The sequence below is a fragment of the Lampetra fluviatilis genome, chromosome 4 (genome assembly GCF_964198595.1).
Source record: "Lampetra fluviatilis chromosome 4, kcLamFluv1.1, whole genome shotgun sequence".
NCBI classification, from domain to species: domain Eukaryota; kingdom Metazoa; phylum Chordata; class Hyperoartia; order Petromyzontiformes; family Petromyzontidae; genus Lampetra; species Lampetra fluviatilis.
Window position 1 is genome coordinate 31,615,287 of NC_136278.1, and position 25,963 is coordinate 31,641,249.

Genomic DNA, 25,963 nt, shown 5'->3' on the forward strand with positions numbered 1-25,963 from the left:
TTGCTAGGGGCGAGGCGGGTTGCTAGAGACGAGGTGGGTTGCTAGGGGCGAGATGGGTTGCTAAGGGGCGAGATGGGTTGCTAGAGGGCGAGATGGATTGCTAAGGGGCGAGATGGGTTGCTAGGGGCGAGGCGCGTTGCTAGGGACGGCAGGGCAATGTCAACACGAGTTGGTGTTCCACTCAGCTGGGCGCGATTCCGGCAGGAAGCGAAGTAATTGGATCACGGGCGGGGGGAGGGGGTTGGGGGGGGCGGGGGGAGGGGGTTGGGGGGGGCGGGGGGAGGGGGTTTGGGGGGTGCGGGGGATAACTCACCTCGACCCCCTCCCCCCCGCCTCTCTCGTCGGCGGTGAGAGGTGACGTGAGCCACGCATCGCCGTCTTCGGTTTTTAGTCTCAATCGGTTACCGGTTTTCCGCGCGTTCGTCCCGGGGGTTTTGCCGGCCACGCGTCGCGAGCGCCACCGCGTGGCCAGGACCGCCTCGTCACGCGCATCGCCACGGCATCGAGACCGAGGGGCTGTTCCCACTTCTCTACCACCCCACCGAGTCGCAAGACTCATCCAGCAGGTGGTGTGTTCACGTGTAGGTGTGTTCATGTGTAGGTGTGTTCACGTGTAGGTGTGTTCACGTGTAGGTGTGTTCACGTGTAATTGTGTTCACGTGTACCTGTGTTCACGTGTAGGTGTGTTCACGTGTAGATGTGTTCACGTGTAATTGTGTTCACGTGTAACTGTGTTCACGTGGAGGTGTGTTCACGTGTAATTGTGTTCACGTGTAACTGTGTTCACGTGGAGGTGTGTTCACGTGTATCTATGTTCACCTGTAGGTGTGTTCACGTGTAGGTGTGTTCACGTGTAACTGTGTTCACGTGTTACTGTGTTCACGTGTACATCAAGTGTCGAGTTTTCGTTGTTCAATATAAACCCGTCCAGCAGGAGGTGGGAGAGTCGCAGCCGAGACTCAAACTCCCCCCCCGTGCCCCTCCCCTCTTCCCCCTCCCCCACCACCCATCAATGGCATTGCTCATCGCTGCTATTAAACAATTACATCGCATCGACCCCCGATGAATACAGTGGGGAGGAGGGGAGGAGGGGGGGAGGTGGAGGAGGGGGGAGAAGGGAGGAGGAGGGAGGGGGGAGGAGAAGGGGGGAGGAGGAGGGGGGAGAAGGGGGGAGTAAGGGGGATGAGGGAGACCACTGGGAGGGATTGAAGAGGGGAGCGGATTGGAGGCAGGAGGAGGAGAGTGGAGGGAGAGGTGAGATGTTGGTGAAAGCGGAGAGAGAGAAGTACAGAGGCCGTGCAGGGAGACATGGCGACTCACAGAGACTCACGGAGACTCACAGAGACTCACGGCGACTCACGGAGACTCAGGGTCTTGAGCCTCCGGGCTGGGACCATGGCTCAGAGCAGTGCCGGATTAAGCTAGCGCGAGGCCTGTAGCATATGTTATAAAGGAGCCTTAAATAAATAAATAAACACATAAATATTAAAACACAAATTCTTAACTTGCAAAGTAAAGTAATTGTGTTTTTTTCATTTGCTATACAGCCAGATAATACGATAAATCGCTAACTTTAAACACCCAGTCGTTCATAAAAGTTGAAGGCGGTATAGTACTATAGTAAATAGTAGTAGCTACTACACATGTAGTATTTACTACACATGTAGTAGCTACTACACGTGTAGCAGCTACTACACATGTGTAGCTACACATGTGTAGTAGCTACTACACATGTGTAGCTACACATGTGTAGTAGCTGCTACACATGTGTAGCTACTTGTGCTACTAGGATCATCCGGCACCAGCTCAGAGCTTTGAGCCACGGCTCACTTGAGCCAGAGCCGAGCCTGAGTCGAGTCGTGACTGAGGACCTCAGGGAGAGAGGAGAGCGACGGCAGGTGACGAGGTGAGCCGCTCGTTATTTCACAAACTATCTCATCAGTCACGACTCCCCTAACACACCCTTCCCTCTCCGTTAACAAACAAAAGGTGTCTTTTTACGCGTCCCATCAACCGCACCACTTGGGCGTGCATGAGTGCAGCATCATTGACTCAATACAAGCAAAACTCTGGACCGGTTTTGACACACAGTGACTCATCAGCAGTGTCAGGGTTTCTTGAAACCAATGCCTGTAAACATCTGCAAGGACTGGTTTTGACACACACAGTGGACTCATCGGCAGCGTCTATCTCGCTTGAATAAATGCTTGGCAACAACCGCCGCCCGCTGTGTACAGGCAAGCACGTGCCTGTGGCGAGTTTGCGTTCATGTCGAATGATCCCGCGGGCTGTGTTCGAGAGCCGGAGAGCGAGAGAGTGTTTATTTGAAGGTCCAAATTGTATTGTCAGGTGAGACAAAGCTCCCCGCTCGTGGCGTGAAGCCACCACAGCTGCGGCGTGCGCCTTGTTTATATTTCTATGGGGAGCGGTGGCGCAATGGTGAGCGCACTGCGCTACGAACTCGGCGACGATTCCCGCTCACCACCAATAACAGTGGCGAATATTTGAACCGGCCGTGGGCCTCCCCGTAGATCGACTCGGCCTCAAATGAGTGGCTGGCGCGGTGTGTGGTAAACATCGGCACTGGTGCTGGTCACCCGCTCTCCGTCGTGTGTCCAGTCGGCCTTGAACGTGAGGCTCTCGCTCACGGCACTTGTCCCGAGAGGCTGTGGAAGGCAGCTATACGGGGCATCTTTGTATTTTCGTCTATGTAGAGAGTACGGGATGTATTTAAGCAGAAACCTTGATTTGATCGACACTTAAAATAGTCACGGACGCGCGGATAACGAGACCCTGTGTGACCTTGGGGTCTGTGACCAAACCAAGGGCACCCCCCCTCCACCCCTCCCTCCATCCCCCCCAACACCCCCTCCTCCCCAACCCCTCCCCCTGCCTCTCCCAGCATCATCATCAGCTTCTCTCGCGCCTTCCCCAGCCCCCCAGCATCGCCATCATCCATCCACAGTTGTTGCTGACCCCGTGCCCCTAATGGACATCTGTGACAAAGCGCTTCATAGCTCATCGGATTCCTCCTCCAGTCTTCGTCGATATTCCCATTCTGACATCCTCATCACCGAGCCTCCCCACATCCCATGATCGTCATAGTTTCAACAATTATCATTCTACTATCCCCTCTTCTCTCGCTCTGACGAGCATCATCATCACCACCACCGCCACCATCATCGCATATTCTATGATCACCAAGCCTCCTCACTCCTCTTCTTACCGGCATTCCATCAGAATTTTTATTTAGGCTGGAATCCGATGAGCTATGCAGCTCTTTTTCACAGATATCTGTCACCGTCATCCCAACATTTCCCCTCGTTCTAACCCCATCATCACCACCACCTCCTCCTCTCCTTCTCGCTCTTTTCACCTCATTACATCTTCGCCCATCTTCTACTTCCTGGAGGGGTTTAAGATGAAGGTGGAGCCGGTGGGAGTGCTGTGTCATAAATGAAATCGACAATGAGACACGGTCTGTAAAACACAAAACTTTATTTAGCTGAGGTCCATTCAATCCCTGCACGTGCTGCGTGTGTCTCAGATGCCATCTGGTGCCACCCCACGTGATGCGGTGTGTGTCCGATGTCAACTCCTGCCACACCACGTGATGCGGTGTGTGTGTCTCCGATGTCATCTGGTGCCACACCATCATCAGAAGCCCGGTGTCATGCTTGGTCCACGCTCACCTGCCGTTTGCACAACACAGGTGCGCGCGTGAACACAAAGACAAATATCCTCCGAATAGCCTTAACAGGCTGTTGGGGCAAGTGCTGTTAGCGAGTGGTAGCACCTATGTTAGCCGGCCCGGCACACGAGTGGGTGGGTGGTCAGCACCACGCCCGGCCACCTTTGTCTCCCCAGTGGCGATGTTTTACACACCGCAGCAGATACTCATTTGAGGCTGAGTCGACCTAGGGGAGGCCCAGGACCGGCTAAAATAATCGTCACTGGTGATGGCGGTGAGCGGGAATCAAACTCGGGTTGCCGGGTTCGCAGCTCAGCACGCTAACGGCAGCACTACCGCTCTCCACATGCACACATAGACACACACCTAGACACACACCTTCACACACACACCTTCACACACACACCTTCACACACACAAAGACAAAAGTCCCACTTATAACTTTTTATAGACTGTTAGGGCAAGTGCTGTTAGCGAGCACCTATGAAGGCCGTCTAGGCGCGCGAGGTTGTGGGTGGAAAAAACCCCACGCTCAGACCCACACACGCACACACGCGCGCACCCACACACGCACCCACACACGCACCCACACACGCACCCACACACACACACGCGCACACAAACACACGCACACACACACACACACGCGCACACACGCACGCACACACGCACGCACACACGCACACACGCACCCACACACACACGCGCACACAAACACACGCACACACACACACACACACGCGCACGCACACACGCACACACACATACACACGCACACACACCCACACACACGCACACACACACCTGTCTGTGCGGTGGTTCTGTAACCGCAGCTGCTTCTGCTGCTGGAGTTGCATCAGCTGCTGCTGCTGCTGCTCTTGTTGCTGTAGATACTGGTCCTGCTGCTGCTGTTGTTGCTGCTGCTGCTGGTTCTGCTGACGGTGCTGAAGCTGCTGCTGTTGCAAGGGCTGCTGCTGCTACAGGTGCTGTGGCTGGTTCTGTTGAGGCTTCTGCTGATGGTGCTGACGCTGCTACTGGCGCTGCTGCTGCTGCTGCTGTTGCTGGTGCAGTGACTGCTGCTGCTTCTGGATGTGCTGCTCCTGGTGCTGATGCTGTTACTACAGGTGCTGCTGCTGCTGTTGGTGCTGGTCAGGCTCCTGCTGTTAGCAGGTGCTCCTGCTGCTGCTGATCCTGCTACTGCTGCTGCTGTTGATGCTGCTGCTACTGCTGCTACTGCTGCTGTTGCTACTGCTGCTGATGCTGCTGATCCTGCTGCTGCTGGTGCTGCTGTTGCTGGTGCGGCTGTTGATGCTGCCGGTGCTGCTGATGCTGCTGATGTTGGTGCTGCTGCTGCTGGTGCTGATGCTGGTGCTAATGCTGCTGCTGTTGATGCTGCTGCTGCTGGTGCTGATGCTGGTGCTGATGCTGCTGATGCTGTTGCTGCTGCTGCTGCTGGTGCTGGTGCTGATGCTGGTGCTAATGCTGCTGCTGCTGTTGATGCTGCTGCTGCTGGTGCTGATGCTGGTGCTGATGCTGCTGATGCTGTTGATGCTGCTGCTGCTGGTGCTGGTGTTGATGCTGGTGCTAATGCTGCTGCTGCTGTTGATGCTGCTGCTGGTGCTGATGCTGGTGCTGATGCTGCTGCTGGTGCTGATGCTGGTGCTGATGCTGCTGCTGCTGTTGCTGCTGCTCTGGCTCGCCGTGCAGCGCCAGCTGCAGCGCCGCGATGTGGTCGATCACGCGGCGCAGGAGCTCCGCCTCGCCCAGCAGCTGCTCCCGCGAGATGCCGGGCAGCAGCTGCCGCAGGCGGCTGTAGCAGCAGCCCACGCTGCCCAGCTGGTGCAGCGGCAGCACAGGGCTCTCCTCGCTCGGGGTCTCGGGGGCCTCCTCGGGGGTCAAAGGGTTCCCCGCCGGACCCAGCGCCTCCCCAGCCGCTCGCATCGTTGCTTCGCCCACAGCGCCCGTCCCGCCGTGTTCCACCAACCCCTGGCTGGAGCGATGAAGAGAGGAGAGACGGGGGAGAGAGTGGAGCGCGTGTGTCTCTCTCTGTCTGTGTATCTGTGTCCCCTCTCTCGGTGTCTCTGTGTCTCTCTGTGTCTCCTCTCTCGGTGTCTCCTCTGTCTGTGTCTCTCTGTGTCTCCTGTGTCTCCAGGAGACTGACCGCCTCTGTGAGGGATGGGGCTTTTACAATGAGGGGGGAGGGGGCTGACCGTGGGGGGCCAGGGACCCCCCCCTCCCCCCGCCACCAGCTGTGGGTGGTGACGTCACGAGAAGGTGGGGGGAAGAGGCGGGGCGGGGGGAGGGAGGCAGTACCGAGGGTGCGTGTGTTAGGAGTGGTGGTGCAGTGGTTAGCGCACTGCCCTACGAACCCCGGTGAGCAGAGTTCAATTCCCGACTCACGGCCAGAATTACAAACAAATATCTGAACGAACCGGTCTTAATTGGACCACCCCCTAGGTTGACTCAGCCTTAAAATGAGCACCTGGTGCGGTGTAAAAAAAAACATGAGCACTGGGAAGACAAAAGCGGCCGTGCGTGGTTTGACCCCACCACGCACCCCCTCTTGAACCCTTCTGACCTTAAGAGGAGCTCCACTAACAACACTCGCGGGTGGGGGGGGGGTACAACCCCCCATCTTAAGAGCATGAGAGGGGTGAGTGGGCGAGACGCAGTGGGCGAGCGCTGGCAGGGTGGGTGGTGACCTCGTTAACCCCGCACGGTGCAGACCCCGCGAAGGTCAGCCGGGGTTGGAGGGGGGGGGGGCGAGCCCCCCACCTGCTTAGCCCCCCACCTGCTTAACCCCCCACCTGCTGAATGATTACAATCACCAACAGCAATGTTCTGCAACGGTTGGGGACAGATCATTCAAACGCAGATAAGCAGATCTCCCCCTTCCCACAGCTGTCCCTCCACATACAAAGTAAGAATATTGATTTTGATTTACACATCCCATCAGCCGACCTTCTGGGAGTCGCATCGTGTCAGCAGTTGGTTCAACACCAGCCGAGAGGACTCTGGACCGGTTTCGACATCCGGTGTTTCACCAGCAGTCGGGACATTATTGAAATCAATGGTGGTGAGCAGCCAGATGTTCAGAATCAGCATCTTTATTTAGACCAGAGGAGGAATCCCGTGAGCTCTGGAGGTGTTTTCCACAGATGTACAGTAGGGGCGGGTCAGCAAGTTACACCAACAACAACAACAGCATGCAATACAAACACACGACAGGGAGTACAACATAGAGAAAAGGTAAGTCACAAAAAATAAAAGAATAAAATCAGTATACATTGTATTTTTTTCGATTTAAAGCTTTCGTGACTGCAGGGATTCATATTCTTGGTTCTTTCGGTAAAGTCACGTAGAAGGGAAATAATACAATAATAAAACATAATAAAAGATAAATTAAATAAAAGTATACATTGCGTAAGTACGTAGAGTCCTGTCGATTTTTTTACAAGGCTACACTAAATGCAAGCTTGGGGGAGGCAGCAACACAACAAAACCAGTCCCCGACCCCAGCAAGAGAACAACGCAGCAGTCCCTCGGCTGGGCAGGACCGACCCACCACCACCCCACCACCACCACCACCCCACCACCACCCCACCACCACCCCAACACCACCCCACCCCACCACCACCACCCCACCACCACCACCACACCACCACCACCCCACCACCACCACCCCACCACCACCACCCCAACACCACCACCCCAACACCACCACCCCACCACCCCACCACCACCACCACCCCAACACCACCACCCCAACACCACCACCCCAACACCACCACCACCACCACCCCCACCACCACCCCACCACCACCACCCCACCACCACCCCCACCACCCCACCACCACCACCACCCCACCACCACCACCACCCCACCACCACCACCCCACCACCACCCCACCACCACCACCACCCCACCACCACCACCCCACCACCACCACCACCCCACCACCCCCACCCCACCACCACCCCACCACCACCACACCACCACCCCACCACCACCACACCACCACCACCCCACCACCACCCCCACCACCCCACCACCACCCCCACCACCCCACCACCACCCCCACCACCCCACCACCACCCCCACCACCCCACCACCACCACCACCCCACCACCACCACCCCACCACCACCACCCCACCACCACCACCACCCCACCACCCCCACCCCACCACCACTACACCACCTCACTACCACCACCCCACCACCACCACCTCACCACCACCACCACCTCACCACCACCCCACCACCACCACCTCACCACCACCACCTCACCACCACCTCACCACCACCCCACCACCACCCCACCTCGCCCTTTCTCTTTGCCAGATATCGTGACGTTGTGTTCATGCTGGAGCAATCCGATGAGCTCCAAAGCGCTTTTTCACAGATGCTCAGTATGGGCACGGAGTCAGAACGTCGCCACGACAATTCAAACAACGCGATAGGAGTGCAAAGTGTAATAAAGGTAAACAAATTACTTTAATAAATATATACACATAAAACTAAGCAATTTGTTTAATCTTAGCAGGCTAAGCACAGCACGGTGATACACAGCACGGAATAAACAGGCCCCGTGTCTGTCCATGCCGTCAGCTGCGATTCAATTCGAGGTGCCGGGCGTGGTGCTGGCCACCCACCGGCCCCCTCGTGCGCCACACGCAGCGCCGGCTTTCTTCGTAGGCGCAGCTCGCTCACAGCAACTTGGCCCCAACACTCTGGCGAGGCTACCCGGGTGGGTGGGGGCCCTTTGTCTTTGTGTGCGCGCGGAGTCGTTCGCGGTGGAGCTGCCTCGGCGCATCAGCAGCAGGAGGAGGAGGCCGGCGTCGCTGGCCCTGCCCGGCCTGCCCGGCCTGCAGGGCCCAGCCCGGCCAGGCCTGCCCAGCCTTCGTCGCCACCCCAACAACGACGCCGCCGGTGAGAGGAAGCCGTGGCAACGGCGCACTGGCGCCACTCCACGTTCCCGTGGCAGCGCCCTGGCCGAGGCCCCGTGAAGGTGCAGCACCGCGATTGGTCACTCGTGCTGCTGCTGCTGCTGGCGGGAGAGGCCGCCACCAGAGGGAGCTCTACGCTGTATACGAGTCTGTGGGTCTCTCTGTGTGAGTCTCCCGGTCTCTGTGTGAGTCTATGGGTCTCTGTGTGTCTCTGGGTGTCTGTGTGAGTCTCTGCGTATCTGTGTGTGTCTATGGGTCTCTCTGTCTGAGTCTATGGATCTCTCTGTGTGAGTCTCTGGGTCTCTGTGCGTGTCTCTGGGTCTCTGTGTGTGTCTATGGGTCTCTCTGTGAATCTCTAGATCTCTCTGTGTGTCTATGAGTCTCTCTGTGTCTATGGGTCTCTCTCTCTCTGTGTCTATTGGTCTCTGTGTCTATGGGTCTCTCTGTGTGAGCCTGGTTCTCTCTATGTGTGTCTCTGGGTCTCTCTGTGAGTCTCTGGATCTCTGTGTATGTCTCTGGGTTTCTGTGTCATGGGTCTTTGTGTGTGTCTATGGGTCTCTCTGTCTATGGGTCTCTGTGTGTGAGTCTGGTTCTGTTAAGGCTATACGGGGGATCTTTGTCTTTGGAGTTTGTATGTCCCCCCACCACAGTTTTGCAGTGTGTGTGTGCGTTCACATATCCCATATACACAAATCCTATATACACATTAACATGTACACAAAATGTTATTTGGGTCTTTCGGTAAAGTCACGTAGATAGGTTTAAAGGAAATAACAAAAAATAACAAAGAACTACGACGTTTCGATCGCAACACAAGCGTTCGTCATCAGGAAGAGGGGGTTAGCTTCTAAATATAAACTGTTGATAAAGGTTTAAAATAGGCATATCCCAAGTGTCAGCAGCCAATGATAATGTGAGTGGTGGGCAGTGACCGCGACGGTGGTGGGTTTCCCACCAATCAAAGGGCTGCCCAGTAAAAATTAGCACGATAATGTAAGATCGTTGAGCGGCCTCCACATGGTCGCCCTGAGGTGGCTATGTTAATGTGAGAGATTAGCATGTTAATGGGACATCGCAAAGCAAAAAAAACCTCGAGCTTGTTGAGCAAGGTGGCTGTGAGGGTGAGAATGTTTACCTGTTAATGTAACATCAGAGAGCCGAAAATAACAACGTCGGAAGGTGGTAGGATGGACACATCACAGCCAGTTATGACTTAAACTAGTTGATAACGTACTTCCAATGATTTCTCAGTTTATAACCATCTTCTCGATTGAAATTGTGTCTGTGTCAATATGGATGGCTTCATGAAGAATCTTTGTTGATAGCCGGTGGGTTTGCAAAGTACCTTCGTCTTAGAGAAATCTATTTCGTGTGAGCCCACCGCATTAAAACAATGATCAGCTACGGCCGAGGTATTGGTCCTACCGTGTTTTAGATCTGCCTTGTGTTCACGAACACAGTCCGAGACATGTTGCTTAGTTTCCTCAATGTAAATACTGCCGCAGACACAGCTTAGTTTGTAGACGCCGGGGTATTGCATGTCAGGGATCACATCCTTCACAGATGGGTACAGATCACGAATTTTATGTACTGTGTTGAATCGAACTTGGATCTTGTGCTTGCTCATGATTTTGGAAATATTTTTAGTGACCCCTGCTATGTATGGCAAGGTGATGGTTTTGATTGGGTCCTCAGATGGTTGTTTCCCAACTGTTGTGGTGATAGCTTTACGGATTGTGTAGTCTGAATATCCATTCATCTTGAGGGCGTGGTGTACGTGCTGCAGTTCACTGGCTAGGTGGTGATGGTCGGAAATACATCGAGCTCGGTGGTGTAGAGTTTTGATGAGGGAATTCTTCTGGGAAGGACAGTGGTGGGAGTCAGGTTTTAGATATGCATCCATATGGGTGGCTTTCCTGTAGACAGTGTCCCATTAAGCCATCTGGTCTCCTCTCGATTAAAACATCCAAGAATGGTAGCTTGCCATCCTTTTCCATCTCCATGGTGAATATGATGGATGTACACAAAACCCATCCACGTAATATATATATATTTTTTTTTTATTCAGAGAACCACGCTACTGAGTCACATGACTCACTGCCAGGAGGGTCATGCCGCTGCTGCTGCTCCATTGAGGTGTTTGTTTGTAAGATGTTGTCAGCCGATTACCGACGAGTCGTGAGTATTAATCACGTGGGGAGGAGGAGGAGCCCGGAGCACGCGGAGACAACCCACGCTCTATCCCAACCCCCATACAGATGGACACGGATGGAGATTAGTCCACTTACTGTACTGCCTTCTCCTGGCGAGCCAGGGTACGGCTCCTCCACGACGCCTCCATCCAAGGGAAGGGAGTTTCGAAACAATATTTAAGCGATTAACCAACCCTTGCTGCTGCTGCTGCTGCCTCCACACAGCGCTGGGTCACACTCGGACACACGTGCATCAGGTGTGGCCATCCACGGGGGCGGGGGAGGAGTGGGGGTGGAGGAGGGGGAGGAGGAGCGGGGGTGGAGGAGTGGGGGTGGAGGAGTGGGGGTGGAGGAGGGGGAAGAGTGGGGGTGGAGGAGTGGGGGTGGAGGAGTGGGGGTGGAGGAGGGGGAAGAGTGGGGGTGGAGGAGTGGGGGTGGAGGAGTGGGGGTGGAGGAGTGGGGGTGGAGGAGTGGGGGTGGAGGAGGGGGGTGGAGAGGGAGAGGGGCCAACATGTTGTGAGTACCCACGAGGCAGTCTGCACGCACGTGAGTTTACTCGCAGTGATACTGAAGGGGCGTATCTGGTACTCAGTGCAACTCCTCAAAAGGCAGCGTAACACGTGGTCGTCAGACGAGGCGTGTGTCATCTTAACTCTCTCGTCAGCCCCCCCACCCCCATCAAGGTGCGTGCGAGGCGCAGTCTCCAACTGCGACCATCCTCTCCGTCTCTCCCCCGGGCGCTCTACGTACGCGTCCTGAACAAGGGCCATCGTCCGAAACGTCACCTATTACATCCTTCACCGTTCAAGGCTACAAAGACAAAGATTCCCCCATATAGCCTCAACATACTGTTGAGGAAAGTGCTTTTCGCGAGTAGCACCGGTGAAGACCGACACGGCACACGAGGGGCTGGCTGGGTGGGTGGCCACAGCACCACGCCCGGCCGCCTTTGTCTCTCGAGTGGTGACGTGTACACACCGCACCAGCTACTCATGTGTCAAGGCTACACACACACACACACAGACACACACAGACACACACACACACAGACACAGACACACACAGACAGACACACAGACACACACAGACACAGACAGACACACACACAAACACAGACACAGACAGACAGACAGACACACAGACACACACAAACACACACAGACACACACACACAGACACACACACAGACACAGACACACACACATACACAGACAGACACACACAAACACACACAGACAGACACAGACACACAGACACACACATACAGACACACAGACACACACAGACAGACAGACACACACACAGACACACACAGACAGACACACAGACACAGACAGACACACACACAAACACACACACACACACAGACACACACACACAGACACACACACACACAGACACACACACATACACAGACAGACACACACAAACACACACAGACAGACACAGACACACAGACACACACATACAGACACACAGACACACACAGACAGACAGACAGACACACACACAGACACACACAGACAGACACACAGACACAGACAGACACACACGCAAACACACACACACAGACAGACACACACACACACAGCCACACACGTGCGGCGTCATTGGCGCGACGCGCTGCAGCTCGCTTGGCGTGAGTAAGACACAGCGACTAAACTTGGCACTGGGGGGGGGCAGGAGGGGGTGGCCGAGCCTGGCGAGTGTTCGTGTTGGGGCTACAGCTGTCCTCGCTCTCCGATTCGCCGTCACTCTGGAACGGCGACGGCGTTGGACAGCGCGCACGATCTCTTCACAGGCGCGGTGGGGGTGCTGGGCTTCACTTCTGCTCGCTCGCTGGCGCGGGATTTGCTCCACCGCCGCCGCCGCCGCCGCTCTCGTTGTCGTCGCTTCCCTGGCTGCTCTGCAGCTGCCTCTGCGCCTCGAGGAAGGGGTACATGCAGCGGTCGGCGCCCAGGAAGCGGTAGAGCGACGAGAGGGCTTCCGAGGGCAGGAAGCTGGCGCGGTGGTGCGTGGCGGGAGGGAGAGGGGGGGCAGCGTGGTGATGTTATTCGTGGTCCACGGTTCGTGCTATCAGCATCATCGTGGCCATCATCGTGGTCACCGTCATCACGGTTGTCATCATCATCGTGGTCATCATCATGGTCAGCATCATGGTTATGATTATCATGTCACCATCGTGGTCATAATCATCATCGTCGTGGTCATTATCTGGGTCATCATCATCACGGTCATCATCATGGTCACCTCATTCCTGCTGACATCATCCTGACCGTGATAGATAAGCGGCCAACGCGCCTGCTGCTGCTGCTGCTCAGCTCCGTCTCTCCACACGAAGCTACAACAGCGTCCTCGACACAGCCCATAGGCCCCACGCTTCTCCACACAACCCATAGGCCCCACGCTTCTCTACACAACCCATAGGCCCCACACTTCTCTACACAACCCATAGGCCCCACACTTCTCTACACAGCCCATAGGCCCCACGCTTCTCTACACAGCCCATAGGCCCCACGCTTCTCTACACAGCCCATAGGCCCCACGCTTCTCTACACAGCCCATAGGCCCCACGCTTCTCCACACAACCCATAGGCCCCACGCTTCTCTACACAGCCCATAGGCCCCACACTTCTCTACACAGCCCATAGGCCCCACACTTCTCTACACAACCCATAGGCCCCACACATCTCTACACAGCCCATAGGCCCCACACATCTCTACACAGCCCATAGGCCCCACACTTCTCTACACAACCCATAGGCCCCACACATCTCTACACAGCCCATAGGCCCCACACATCTCTACACAGCCCATAGGCCCCACACTTCTCCACACAACCCATAGGCCCCACACATCTCTACACAGCCCATAGGCCCCACACATCTCTACACAGCCCATAGGCCCCACACTTCTCTACACAGCCCATAGGCCCCACACTTCTCTACACAACCCATAGGCCCCACGCTTCTCTACACAACCCATAGGCTCCACACTTCTCTACACAGCCCATAGGCCCCACACATCTCTACACAACCCATAGGCCCCACACATCTCTACACAGCCCATAGGCCCCACACATCTCTACACAACCCATAGGCCCCACACTTCTCTACACAGCCCATAGGCCCCACACATCTCTACACAGCCCATAGGCCCCACACATCTCTACACAGCCCATAGGCCCCACACTTCTCTACACAGCCCATAGGCCCCACACTCCTCTACACAGCCCATAGGTTCTACACAGCCCATAGGCCCCACACTTCTCTACACAGCACATAGGCCCCACACATCTCTACACAGCCCATAGGCCCCACACTCCTCTACACAGCCCATAGGTTCTACACAGCCCATAGGCCCCACACTTCTCTACACAGCCCATAGGCCCCACACTTCTCTACACAGCACATAGGCCCCACACTTCTCTACACAGCCCATAGGCCCCACGCTTCTCTACACAGCCCATAGGCCCCACACTTCTCTACACAACCCATAGGCCCCACACATCTCTACACAGCCCATAGGCCCCACACATCTCTACACAGCCCATAGGCCCCACACTTCTCTACACAGCCCATAGGCCCCACACTTCTCTACACAACCCATAGGCCCCACACTTCTCTACACAGCCCATAGGCCCCACACATCTCTACACAGCCCATAGGCCCCACACATCTCTACACAACCCATAGGCCCCACACTTCTCTACATAACCCATAGGCCCCACACATCTCTACACAGCACATAGGCCCCACACTTCTCTACACAGCACATAGGCCCCACACATCTCTACACAGCCCATAGGCCCCACACTTCTCTACACAGCCCATAGGCCCCACACATCTCTACACAGCCCATAGGCCCCACACATCTCTACACAGCCCATAGGCCCCACACATCTCTACACAGCCCATAGGCCCCACACTTCTCTACACAGCCCATAGGCCCCACACTTCTCTACACAGCCCATAGGCCCCACACATCTCTACACAGCCCATAGGCCCCACACATCTCTACACAGCCCATAGGCCCCACACATCTCTACACAGCCCATAGGCCCCACACTTCTCTACACAGCCCATAGGCCCCACACATCTCTACACAGCCCATAGGCCCCACACATCTCTACACAGCCCATAGGCCCCACACATCTCTACACAGCCCATAGGCCCCACACATCTCTACACAGCCCATAGGCTCTACACATCTCTACACAGCCCATAGGCCCCACACATCTCTACACAACCCATAGGCCCCACACATCTCTACACAACCCATAGGCCCCACACATCTCTACACAGCCCATAGGCCCCACACATCTCTACACAACCCATAGGCCCCACGCTTCTCTACACAACCCATAGGCCCCACACATCTCTACACAGCCCATAGGCCCCACACATCTCTACACAACCCATAGGCCCCACGCTTCTCCACACAGCCCATAGGCCCCACGCTTCTCTACACAACCCATAGGCCCCACGCTTCTCCACACAACCCATAGGCCCCACGCTTCTCTACACAACCCATAGGCCCCACGCTTCTCCACACAACCCATAGGCCCCACGCTTCTCTACACAACCCATAGGCCCCACGCTTCTCCACACAACCCATAGGCCCCACGCTTCTCTACACAACCCATAGGCCCCACGCTTCTCTACACAACCCATAGGCCCCACACATCTCTACACAGCCCATAGGCCCCACACATCTCTACACAACCCATAGGCCCCACGCTTCTCCACACAGCCCATAGGCCCCACGCTTCTCTACACAACCCATAGGCCCCACGCTTCTCCACACAGCCCATAGGCCCCACGCTTCTCTACACAACCCATAGGCCCCACGCTTCTCTACACAACCCATAGGCCCCACGCTTCTCCACACAACCCATAGGCCCCACGCTTCTCTACACAACCCATAGGCCCCACGCTTCTCCACACAACCCATAGGCCCCACGCTTCTCTACACAACCCATAGGCCCCACACATCTCTACACAGCCCATAGGCCCCACACATCTCTACACAACCCATAGGCCCCACGCTTCTCTACACAACCCATAGGCCCCACGCTTCTCCACACAACCCATAGGCCCCACGCTTCTCTACACAACCCATAGGCCCCACGCTTCTCTACACAACCCATAGGCCCCACGCTTCTCTACACAACCCATAGGCCCCACGGCCGTCTGGGAGTCTTTACCGTCAGCAGCATTGGTTCAGGACAAGCAAAGCTCTGGCGCGGTGTTGACATGCATTGCTTGCTTGAGTCAATGCTGGTGAACTGCCAGATGTTTATCAGCAAGGACCCGCTCTGCTACATGTGGGTCCTAATTGACGACCAGCGTTACCATGGTGATCGCCATGATTGCGATGATCGGAATAGACTGTGTGGGGGGGGGGGGTTAAAGGTTAGAAATGTTGCATTGGAGGCATGCAGTGGAGGGTACAAAGGGGTGGAGGGATGGTGGGATGGGTGATTGGGATCGTGGAGGGATGGTGGGATGGGTGATTGGGATCGTGGAGGGATGGTGGGATGGGTGATTGGGATCGTGGAGGGATGGTGGGATGGGTGATTGGGATCGTGGAGGGATGGTGGGATGGGTGATTGGGATCGTGGAGGGACGGTGGGATGGGTGATTGGGATCGTGGAGGGATGGTGGGATGGGTGATTGGGATCGTGGAGGGATGGTGGGATGGGTGATTGGGATCGTGGAGGGATGGTGGGATGGGTGATTGGGATCGTGGAGGGATGGTGGGATGGGTGATTGGGATCGTGGAGGGATGGTGGGATGGGTGGTTGGGATCGTGGAGGGATGGTGGGATGGGTGATTGGGATCGTGGAGGGATGGTGGGATGGGTGGTTGGGATCGTGGAGGGATGGTGGGATGGGTGGTTGGGATCGTGGAGGGATGGTGGGATGGGTGATTGGGATCGTGGAGGGATGGTGGGATGGGTGATTGGGATCGTGGAGGGATGGTGGGATGGGTGGTTGGGATCGTGGAGGGATGGTGGGATGGGTGATTGGGATCGTGGAGGGATGGTGGGATGGGTGATTGGGATCGTGGAGGGATGGTGGGATGGGTGGTTGGGATCGTGGAGGGATGGTGGGATGGGTGATTGGGATCGTGGAGGGATGGTGGGATGGGTGGTTGGGATCGTGGAGGGATGGTGGGATGGGTGGTTGGGATCGTGGAGGGATGGTGGGATGGGTGATTGGGATCGTGGAGGGATGGTGGGATGGGTGATTGGGATCGTGGAGGGATGGTGGGATGGGTGGTTGGGATCGTGGAGGGATGGTGGGATGGGTGGTTGGGATCGTGGAGGGATGGTGGGATGGGTGATTGGGATCGTGGAGGGATGGTGGGATGGGTGATTGGGATCGTGGAGGGATGGTGGGATGGGTGGTTGGGATCGTGGAGGGATGGTGGGATGGGTGATTGGGATCGTGGAGGGATGGTGGGATGGGTGATTGGGATCGTGGAGGGATGGTGGGATGGGTGGTTGGGATCGTGGAGGGATGGTGGGATGGGTGATTGGGATCGTGGAGGGATGGTGGGATGGGTGGTTGGGATCGTGGAGGGATGGTGGGATGGGTGGTTGGGATCGTGGAGGGATGGTGGGATGGGTGATTGGGATCGTGGAGGGATGGTGGGATGGGTGATTGGGATCGTGGAGGGATGGTGGGATGGGTGGTTGGGATCGTGGAGGGATGGTGGGATGGGTGATTGGGATCGTGGAGGGATGGTGGGATGGGTGGTTGGGATCGTGGAGGGATGGTGGGATGGGTGGTTGGGATCGTGGAGGGATGGTGGGATGGGTGGTTGGGATCGTGGAGGGATGGTGGGATGGGTGATTGGGATCGTGGAGGGATGGTGGGATGGGTGATTGGGATCGTGGAGGGATGGTGGGATGGGTGGTTGGGATCGTGGAGGGATGGTGGGATGGGTGATTGGGATCGTGGAGGGATGGTGGGATGGGTGGTTGGGATCGTGGAGGGATGGTGGGATGGGTGGTTGGGATCGTGGAGGGATGGTGGGATGGGTGGTTGGGATCGTGGAGGGATGGTGGGATGGGTGATTGGGATCGTGGAGGGATGGTGGGATGGGTGGTTGGGATCGTGGAGGGATGGTGGGATGGGTGGTTGGGATCGTGGAGGGATGGTGGGATGGGTGATTGGGATCGTGGAGGGATGGTGGGATGGGTGGTTGGGATCGTGGAGGGATGGTGGGATGGGTGATTGGGATCGTGGAGGGATGGTGGGATGGGTGATTGGGATCGTGGAGGGATGGTGGGATGGGTGATTGGGATCGTGGAGGGATGGTGGGATGGGTGATTGGGATCGTGGAGGGATGGTGGGATGGGTGATTGGGATCGTGGAGGGATGGTGGGATGGGTGGTTGGGATCGTGGAGGGATGGTGGGATGGGTGGTTGGGATCGTGGAGGGATGGTGGGATGGGTGATTGGGATCGTGGAGGGATGGTGGGATGGGTGATTGGGATCGTGGAGGGATGGTGGGATGGGTGGTTGGGATCGTGGAGGGATGGTGGGATGGGTGATTGGGATCGTGGAGGGATGGTGGGATGGGTGATTGGGATCGTGGAGGGATGGTGGGATGGGTGGTTGGGATCGTGGAGGGATGGTGGGATGGGTGATTGGGATCGTGGAGGGATGGTGGGATGGGTGGTTGGGATCGTGGAGGGATGGTGGGATGGGTGGTTGGGATCGTGGAGGGATGGTGGGATGGGTGATTGGGATCGTGGAGGGATGGTGGGATGGGTGATTGGGATCGTGGAGGGATGGTGGGATGGGTGGTTGGGATCGTGGAGGGATGGTGGGATGGGTGATTGGGATCGTGGAGGGATGGTGGGATGGGTGATTGGGATCGTGGAGGGATGGTGGGATGGGTGGTTGGGATCGTGGAGGGATGGTGGGATGGGTGATTGGGATCGTGGAGGGATGGTGGGATGGGTGATTGGGATCGTGGAGGGATGGTGGGATGGGTGATTGGGATTGTGGAGGGATGGTGGGATGGGTGATTGGGATCGTGGAGGGATGGTGGGATGGGTGATTGGGATCGTGGAGGGATGGTGGGATGGGTGGTTGGGATCGTGGAGGGATGGTGGGATGGGTGATTGGGATCGTGGAGGGATGTACGGGTTAGGGATGGGAGGATGCGGTGCCTCGAAAAGATGAGCTGGGTGGAGGATGAGGAGAGGGTGGAGGATGAGGAGGAGGGTGGAGGATGAGGAGGAGGGTGGAGGATGGGGTGGAGGATGAGGAGGAGGGTGGAGGATGAGGGTGGAGGATGAGGATAGAGGATGGAGAGGGTGGAGGATGAGGAGGAGGGTGGAGGATGAGGGTGGAGGGTGGAGGATGGGGGTGGAGGGTGAGGATGATAGAGGATGGAGAGGGTGGAGGTTGAGGAGGAGGGTGGAGGATGAGGAGGGTGGAGGATGGGGGTGGAGGGTGAGGATGATAGAGGATGGAGAGGGTGGAGGATGAGGAGGGGGGTGGAGGATGAGGAGGAGGGTGGAGGATGGGGGTGGAGGGTGAGGATGATAGAGGATGGAGAGGGTGGAGGGTGAGGAGGAGGGTGGAGGATGGGGTGGAGGATGAGGATGAGGGGGGAGGATGGGGTGGAGGATGAGGCTGAGGGTGGAGGATGAGGGTGGAGGGTGAGGATGGTAGAGGATGGAGAGGGTGGAGGGTGAGGATAAGGGTGGAGGATGAGAGTGGAGGATGAGGGTGGAGGATGAGGGTGGAGGATGAGGTTGGTAGAGGATGGAGAGGGTGGAGGCCCACCTCTTGAGGAACACCACGAGGTACATGAGGCGAGGGATGCAGATGAGGGGCTGGTCCGTGAGGATGGCGCGCACCGCCTCGCTCACACAGCGCTCCGGCCGCAGCGGCGGCAGCAGCAGAGACTCGATCTCACGGCTGAATCGTACGGAGACACCGTGGGGACATGAGGACACGGGGAGACACACGGGGACAAGGGGAGGCACACGGGGACACTGGTGGGCGTGGGGACACCGGGAGGCACACGTGGACACAACCGCCTCTACCTGTACACCTCCTCCCTCTATTCAACCACCTCCACCTGGAGTCAAACACCTCCTCCTGCCCGTGGCGCCGCACCCCACTCACTCCTCGCCCCCCCTCCCCGCATTTGTGTGACCAGGTGGGCCCCAAGTGGGCCCCAGGTGGGCCCCAGGTGGGCCCCAGGTGGGCCCCAGGTGGGCCCCAAGTGGGCCCCACAGTGGCCGCTGCGTTGGCCCCTCACCGGATGTGGCAGCCCCGGAACATGCCCGTGTCCACCAGGTATGGGCACACCAGCGTGGTCTTCACGCCGCCCTTGCCCATCGCTTTGATCTCGTGCGCCAGAGACTCGTGGAAGCCGACTGCCCCGAACTTACTGGCGCAGTAGTCCTGTTGGGAGCGGGCGGGACGCGTCAGTGCAACATCATCACCTGGTATGACGTCTTTGCCATCGCCATCATCACGATCATCATCATCACGGTCATCATCATCACTATCATCATCATTATCACGGTCATCATCATTATTACGGTCATCACGATCATCATCATCACGATCCTAATCGTCATCACGGTCATCATCATCATCACGGTCATCATCATCACGGTCATCATCATCATCACGATCATCATCACGATCATCATTATGACGGTCATCAGCTTCACGGTCATCATCATCACGGTCATGCTATTTCAAGACGCGTGCGCGTTCATTGTGTTGATTCTGTGTAGGCGAGGTTGAGGACTCAAGTGGCCAGGATAGGGGGTTGCCATTCGCAAGAGCGACCTGTGTTCATTTAGTGCAGGGGTCGGCAACGAGAATAATAAGATGTTTTTTTAAGTCGGTAAAAAACCCTCAATATTTCAAGAGGCGCAATGCCACTGTGTGGTGAATACGAGACGGTGGGGTCACCGATAAGCGACGTCACGAAGCAGCAGTCCTTAAAGAGCCGCAGGTTGCCAACCCCCGATTGAGTGGGTGGGTGAGTTGGTGAGTGAGTGAGTGAGTGGGTGAGTGAGTGGGTGAGTGAGTGAGTGGGTGAGTGAGTGGGTGAGTGGGTGGGTGAGTGAGTGGGTGAGTGAGTGAGTGGGTGAGTGAGTGGGTGAGTGGGTGGGTGAGTGAGTGGGTGAGTGAGTGGGTGGGTGAGTGAGTGGGTGAGTGAGTGGGTGAGCGAGTGATAAATGTTTAACGCGGTGAAAACCCAAGAGACCAGGATAGAGTAGCACTTGTCCGAATAGCTTCGAGTGGCCTATACGGTGGATCTTTGTCTTTAATGAGTGTGGGGAGCGGTGGCGAAGTGCTTAGTACACAGCCACCGTCACCAGTGACCATAAGCCGAACAGGTCCTGGGCCTCCGCTAGGTCGACTCAGCCTCAAGTGACTAGCTGGTGTAACGTGTAAAGTGTGGGCACAGTACCGGGGAGACAAAGGCAACCGGGCATGGTGCGGTTCTGACCACACCACGCCCCCCTCGTGCGCCGTGGCGGCCTTCCACAAGCAGCACTTGCCCCAACGGCCTGCCGAGGCTATACGGGGGTGGGGGGCCTTTGTCTGTGTGAGCTCGCTTGCCTCCACCCCCGCGGTGCTGAAGAGGCCGAGGGCGCTGGCGATGGTCACGATGTGTCCATGGTTCTTCTCCACCATGTCCGGCAGGAAGGCCTTGACCGTCTGAGGTCAACCGGTCAGAGAGAGGGAGAGAGGTCATTAGCTCAGGGAGAGGGGTCATTGTGTGAGAGGTCAAGGAGAGGGGTCATTGTGTGAGAGGTCAAGGAGAGGGGTCATTGTGTGAGAGCGAGAGAGGTCAATCGGTCGCGGAGAGAAGCCATTCGGTCGCCGAGCGAGGAGTTCACAGAGCCGCGTGATTTCGGGATCTTGCATCGTCGTCCCAACAGCCCCTCGCGGTCACGTGCGCGGTACCAATTCACTCTCGCGCGCACGCTCGCCTCGCTTGATTAAGCGACGAGGTGGAGGGGTGGTGGTGTATGGGGGTGGATGGGGCTGGTGGTGGATGGGGGTGGTGGTGGATGGGGGTGGTGGGGGTGGTGGGCCAATTAGCGAGCACCACGAGTGAGGGGATAAGCCGGTCCACGTCGATCCGAGTCACGATGCGAGCTGATCCCCGTCACGAGGGCGCGCTCAGGAGGAGGATTAGCGCCTCGCCTGCGGCTCGCCTCCTCCTCCACAACTTCGACTAAGAGCAACGCAACCCTCGCCGTGGTCGGTGGTAGTTGGAGTGTGCCCTTGTTTCAACCCAGGAAGGCATCGCCGAGAAGTCTCACGACCCCTTATCAGGAGGATCCGGCTACGCTGGGATGATTGGCCATGGATTTTGTGATGGGTGGTGGGTCTCTGTGTGAGTCTGTAAGACTGGGTGGGTCTCTGTGTGAGTCTGTAAGACTGTGTGGTTCTGTGGGTCTCTGTGTGAGTCTGTAAGACTGCGGTGGTCTGTGGGTATCTATGTGAGTCTGTAAGATTTTGTGGGTCTTTGGTTCTCTGTGTGAGTCGATCCGTCTCTGTTCCATGGTCAGTGTCAGTGTGCCACTACAAGTGTGCCAGTGAGTGTGCCTCTGTCGGTGTGTGCATGTCATTGTCACAGTGTGTCACTACGTGCGTGCCACAGCGTGTCACTGTCAATGTGTGTCACTGCCCACCATGTGTTACTACGAGTGTGCCAGTGAGCACGTGCCACTGGCACACACTCTCACACACTCTCACACACGCACGCACACACTCTCTCACACACACACACACTCTGTCACTCTCACACATACACAGGCACACACACTCTCTCACACACGCACACTCTCACACTCTCACACACACTCTCTCACACACGCACACTCTCTCTCACACTCTCTCACACACGCACACTTTCACGCACGCACACTCTCACACACGCACGCACACACTCTCTCACACACGCACACTCTGTCACTCTCACACACATACACAGGCACACACACACACACCCTCACCCACGCGCGCACGGACCCATCATCCTCCACGCGCCGTGCACCCCACGCACCCAGAAGTGCGCGGTGCAGTTCACGGACAGAGTCCTCTCGATGAGGTGGTCGGGGCAGTCGAGGAGAGGTCTCCCCGACACCACCCCGGCGTTGTTGATGAGCATTGTCGGGTGGCGGCCCATCTCGTGCCGCACGCTCGCGGCCACGCGGTACACCTCGGCCCTGCGGCTCACGTCGCACGCGAACGCCACGGCGTGGGCCCCCAGCGACTCGCGAAGTTCGCGCGCCGTCACCTCGACCGCGGCGCCGTCGATGTCCCAGAGGGCCACGGCGGCCCCCCGCGAGGCGAGCTCGCGCGCGAAGAGGCGTCCCAGGCCCCCCGCGGCGCCCGTGACGACGCAGAGGTCCTGCGCCACGCTCTTGGGACGAGGGCGCATGACCCAGCGCGAGCCCGCGGCCAGGAGGGCGCGCAGTACGCGGCCCACGGTCAACACGAGGTCCAGTAACACGTGCATGGTGGGTGGAGTGGCTGGGTGGAGTGGGTGGGTTGTGGGTGGGTTGTGGGTGAGTGGGTGAGAGTGAGTGTGGAAGTGTGGGCGAGTGGCTGGGTGGTGAGTGAGTTGGCGAGAGGATGGGTGGGTGAATAGGTGGGTGGATTGTGAGTGAGTGGGTGAGAGTATGGGTGGGCGAGAGGATGGGTGGGTGAGTGGGTGGGTTGTGGGTGAGTGGGTGAGAGTGAGTGTAGAAGTGTGGGCGAGTGGCTGGGGGATGAGTGAGTGGACGAGAGGATGGGTGGGTGAGTGGGTGGGTGGATTGTGAGTGAGTGGGTGAGAGTATGGGTGGGCGAGAGGATGGGTGGGTGAGTGGGTGGGTTGTGGGTGAGTGGGTGAGAGTGAGTGTAGAAGTGTGGGCGAGTGGCTGGGGGATGAGTGAGTGGACGAGAGGATGGGTGGGTGGAGTGGGTGGGTGGATTGTGAGTGGGTGAGAGTATGGGTGGGTGGGTGGATGGGTGGAGTGGGTGGGTGGATTGTGAGTGGGTGAGAGTATGAGTGGGTGGGTGGATGGGTGGAGTGGGTGGATGGGTTGTGAGTGAGTGTGGAAGTGTGGGCGAGTGAGTCTGAGTGAGTGTTAAAGAGAGAGTGTGTGGGGTCAGTGTAATAATAGGTGCTCGCTAACAGCGGTGATCGGTCCAGCAGTGAGAGTACTGAATACGTGGTGATGGACTCTGTCTATGGAGTCTGGTGAAACAGACCCTGGGTATGACGCCTCCTCTATCACCTCCTCTATCACCTCCTCTATCACCTCCTCTATCACCTCACTGCTCCGGGAGTCGCTCTGCGCTCGAGGTCCGCGTCCCTCCACATTTAAAGGATGGGGGGGGGGGGGGTCACTCCCTCTCCCGCCCCCTCGCGCGCCACCCTCCCGGGGGGGGGGGTCACTCCCGCCCCCTCGCGCGCCACCCTCCCGGGGGGGGGGGTCACTCCCGCCCCCTCGCGCGCCACCCTCCCGGGGGGGGGGGGTCACTCCCTCCCCCGCCCCCTCGCGCGCCACCCTCCCGGGGGGGGGGGGTCACTCCCTCCCCCGCCCCCTCGCGCGCCACCCTCCCGGGGGGGGGGGGGGGGTTGAAAATCACGAGTTTCACTTCGAGATGAGAGCCGGGAAGCCAGGCTCCATCGCGAGCGACACTCAATCCCATACTCCACCTCCCTCTCTACTCCACCTCCTCACCTCCTCCCTGCTGAACCTCCGCCATCCTCCTCCCCACCCCTCTTCATTCCGCGAGTTAGCCACCGTGTTAACTCGAGTTATCGAGTTATAAAGTTATCGAGTTATCGTGATCACATCCTCTGCGTTACCCCGGCAGTGGGGTAAGGGAGTCTATGGGGGAGCGGTGGCGCAATGATTGTCACACTGTGCTACGAACCCGGCGACCCGAGTTCGATTCCGGCTCACAGCCAACGTCGGTGACGTATATCTGAACAGGTTCCGGGCTTCCCCTGGGTTGACTCAGCCTTAACAATAAGTACCAGGTGCGATGGAGAGACAAAGGCGGCCGGGCCTGACTGCCCCCCCCCCCCACCTCGTGTGCCGTGCCGGCCTTCACAGGTGCTGTTACTCGCTCACGGCACTTGCTCCGACTCTGTTGAGGCTGCACCACGGGAGATTTTCGTCTCCGAGGCATTTGGAGCAGTGTCGAGCGCAGCGCACAACAAAAGAGGCGACACGAGTTCAATTCGCGGCCGCGTCCACCGTTCTCTCCCGTCGCCGTAGGAATGTGGAATTTCCACCACTGGCTCTGCCAGGGCTGTGGAAGCATGAGATGAGCAGCAGTAGCGCCAGTGTTCACATTGAGCAGCAGGGCAATCACTGTGGAAGCGTGCGCGTGTGTTACGATCCATCAGGGCCTGGACTTGACACTTTGATATCGCGTAGCGCCCTGGCTGACACTTGACTCGGTGCAAGCTGATACGGCCATGCAAGCTCTCGCAGTGAAAGGCCTTAATGTGTTTGTACCTGTTACTTAATAGCTACTTAGAGCAACTGTTGTACCCGCGGCTACAAAGACAAAGATCCCCCGTTGTAGCCTCTAACATATTGTTGGGGCCAAGTGCTGTGGGCGAGTAGCGCCTATGAAGGCCGGCACTGTGGCACACGAGGGCGTGGGTGGCCGGCACCACGCCCGGCTCGAATCAGAATCTGTATTTTTCCTGGAGAAATCCGACGAGCCATGAAGCTCTTTTCAAGGGCACGTGAGCGCCACGGAGGCCACGGGGCGTCGTGAGACGGCACGCCGCCAACCGCGCGCTTGGACAAATGCACAAACCTGCGACGCTGCTGGTCTAGACGACGTGGCCTACCCCCCCCCCCCCCCCCGCTGGTCTACTCGAAACACCTCGGATCCCACGTAGCGGCACTAGCTAGCAACTTTCTTCACCCGAATTGCGTCAGAACGCCCCTTGCTGCCACAACATGCGGAGCACTCCCAGAGGCGGCGAAGGAGATCAACGTTGCTGGGGAGTCACCGGACCCTCTTCTCTTCTGAGCCAGTGCCGCGTTAGCCTCGTCGCACAAGTCGCTACTATCTCGTAGCTACCACATAGGTAGTTATCAAGTTATCGT

General features: G+C 57.5%; 2 protein-coding genes across 2 annotated transcripts; both read right to left on the reverse strand.

Annotated features, from left to right (window-relative positions):
- Positions 1-3,474: 3,474 nt before the first annotated feature.
- LOC144931359 (uncharacterized) lies at positions 3,475-8,700 on the reverse strand. Its single transcript, XM_078855163.1, has 3 exons — positions 8,346-8,700; positions 4,496-5,681; positions 3,475-3,692 (listed from the first exon to the last, which is right to left on the reverse strand). Exons 1-2 carry the CDS (start codon positions 8,504-8,506, stop codon positions 5,276-5,278), a joined length of 567 nt encoding a protein of 188 aa, XP_078711289.1. The 5' UTR covers positions 8,507-8,700; the 3' UTR covers positions 3,475-3,692; positions 4,496-5,275.
- Positions 8,701-12,274: 3,574 nt separating this feature from the next.
- On the reverse strand, positions 12,275-24,068 carry LOC144931360 (retinol dehydrogenase 10-A-like). The gene is made up of 5 exons (XM_078855165.1): positions 22,903-24,068; positions 21,447-21,545; positions 20,122-20,267; positions 19,641-19,775; positions 12,275-12,831 (listed from the first exon to the last, which is right to left on the reverse strand). Exons 1-5 carry the CDS (start codon positions 23,356-23,358, stop codon positions 12,654-12,656), a joined length of 1,014 nt encoding a protein of 337 aa, XP_078711291.1. The 5' UTR covers positions 23,359-24,068; the 3' UTR covers positions 12,275-12,653.
- Between the last annotated feature and the right edge of the window lie 1,895 nt (positions 24,069-25,963).

What these genes read in the sequence shown, in the direction of transcription:
- LOC144931359 (XM_078855163.1), bottom strand. Translation starts at nt 8,506, where the DNA reads ATGCGCCGAGGCAGCTCCACCGCGAACGACTCCGCGCGCACACAAAGA. An exon ending in TGTGGCGCACGAGGGGGCCG is followed by an intron (nt 5,682 to 8,345) that starts GTGGGTGGCCAG and finishes TCATCGCTCCAG; the next exon opens with CCAGGGGTTGGTGGAACACG.
- LOC144931360 (XM_078855165.1), bottom strand. Translation starts at nt 23,358, where the DNA reads ATGCACGTGTTACTGGACCTCGTGTTGACCGTGGGCCGCGTACTGCGC. An exon ending in TCAGCACCGCGGGGGTGGAG is followed by an intron (nt 20,268 to 21,446) that starts GCAAGCGAGCTC and finishes CGCTCCCAACAG; the next exon opens with GACTACTGCGCCAGTAAGTT. An exon ending in TTCCGGGGCTGCCACATCCG is followed by an intron (nt 19,776 to 20,121) that starts GTGAGGGGCCAA and finishes CGTACGATTCAG; the next exon opens with CCGTGAGATCGAGTCTCTGC.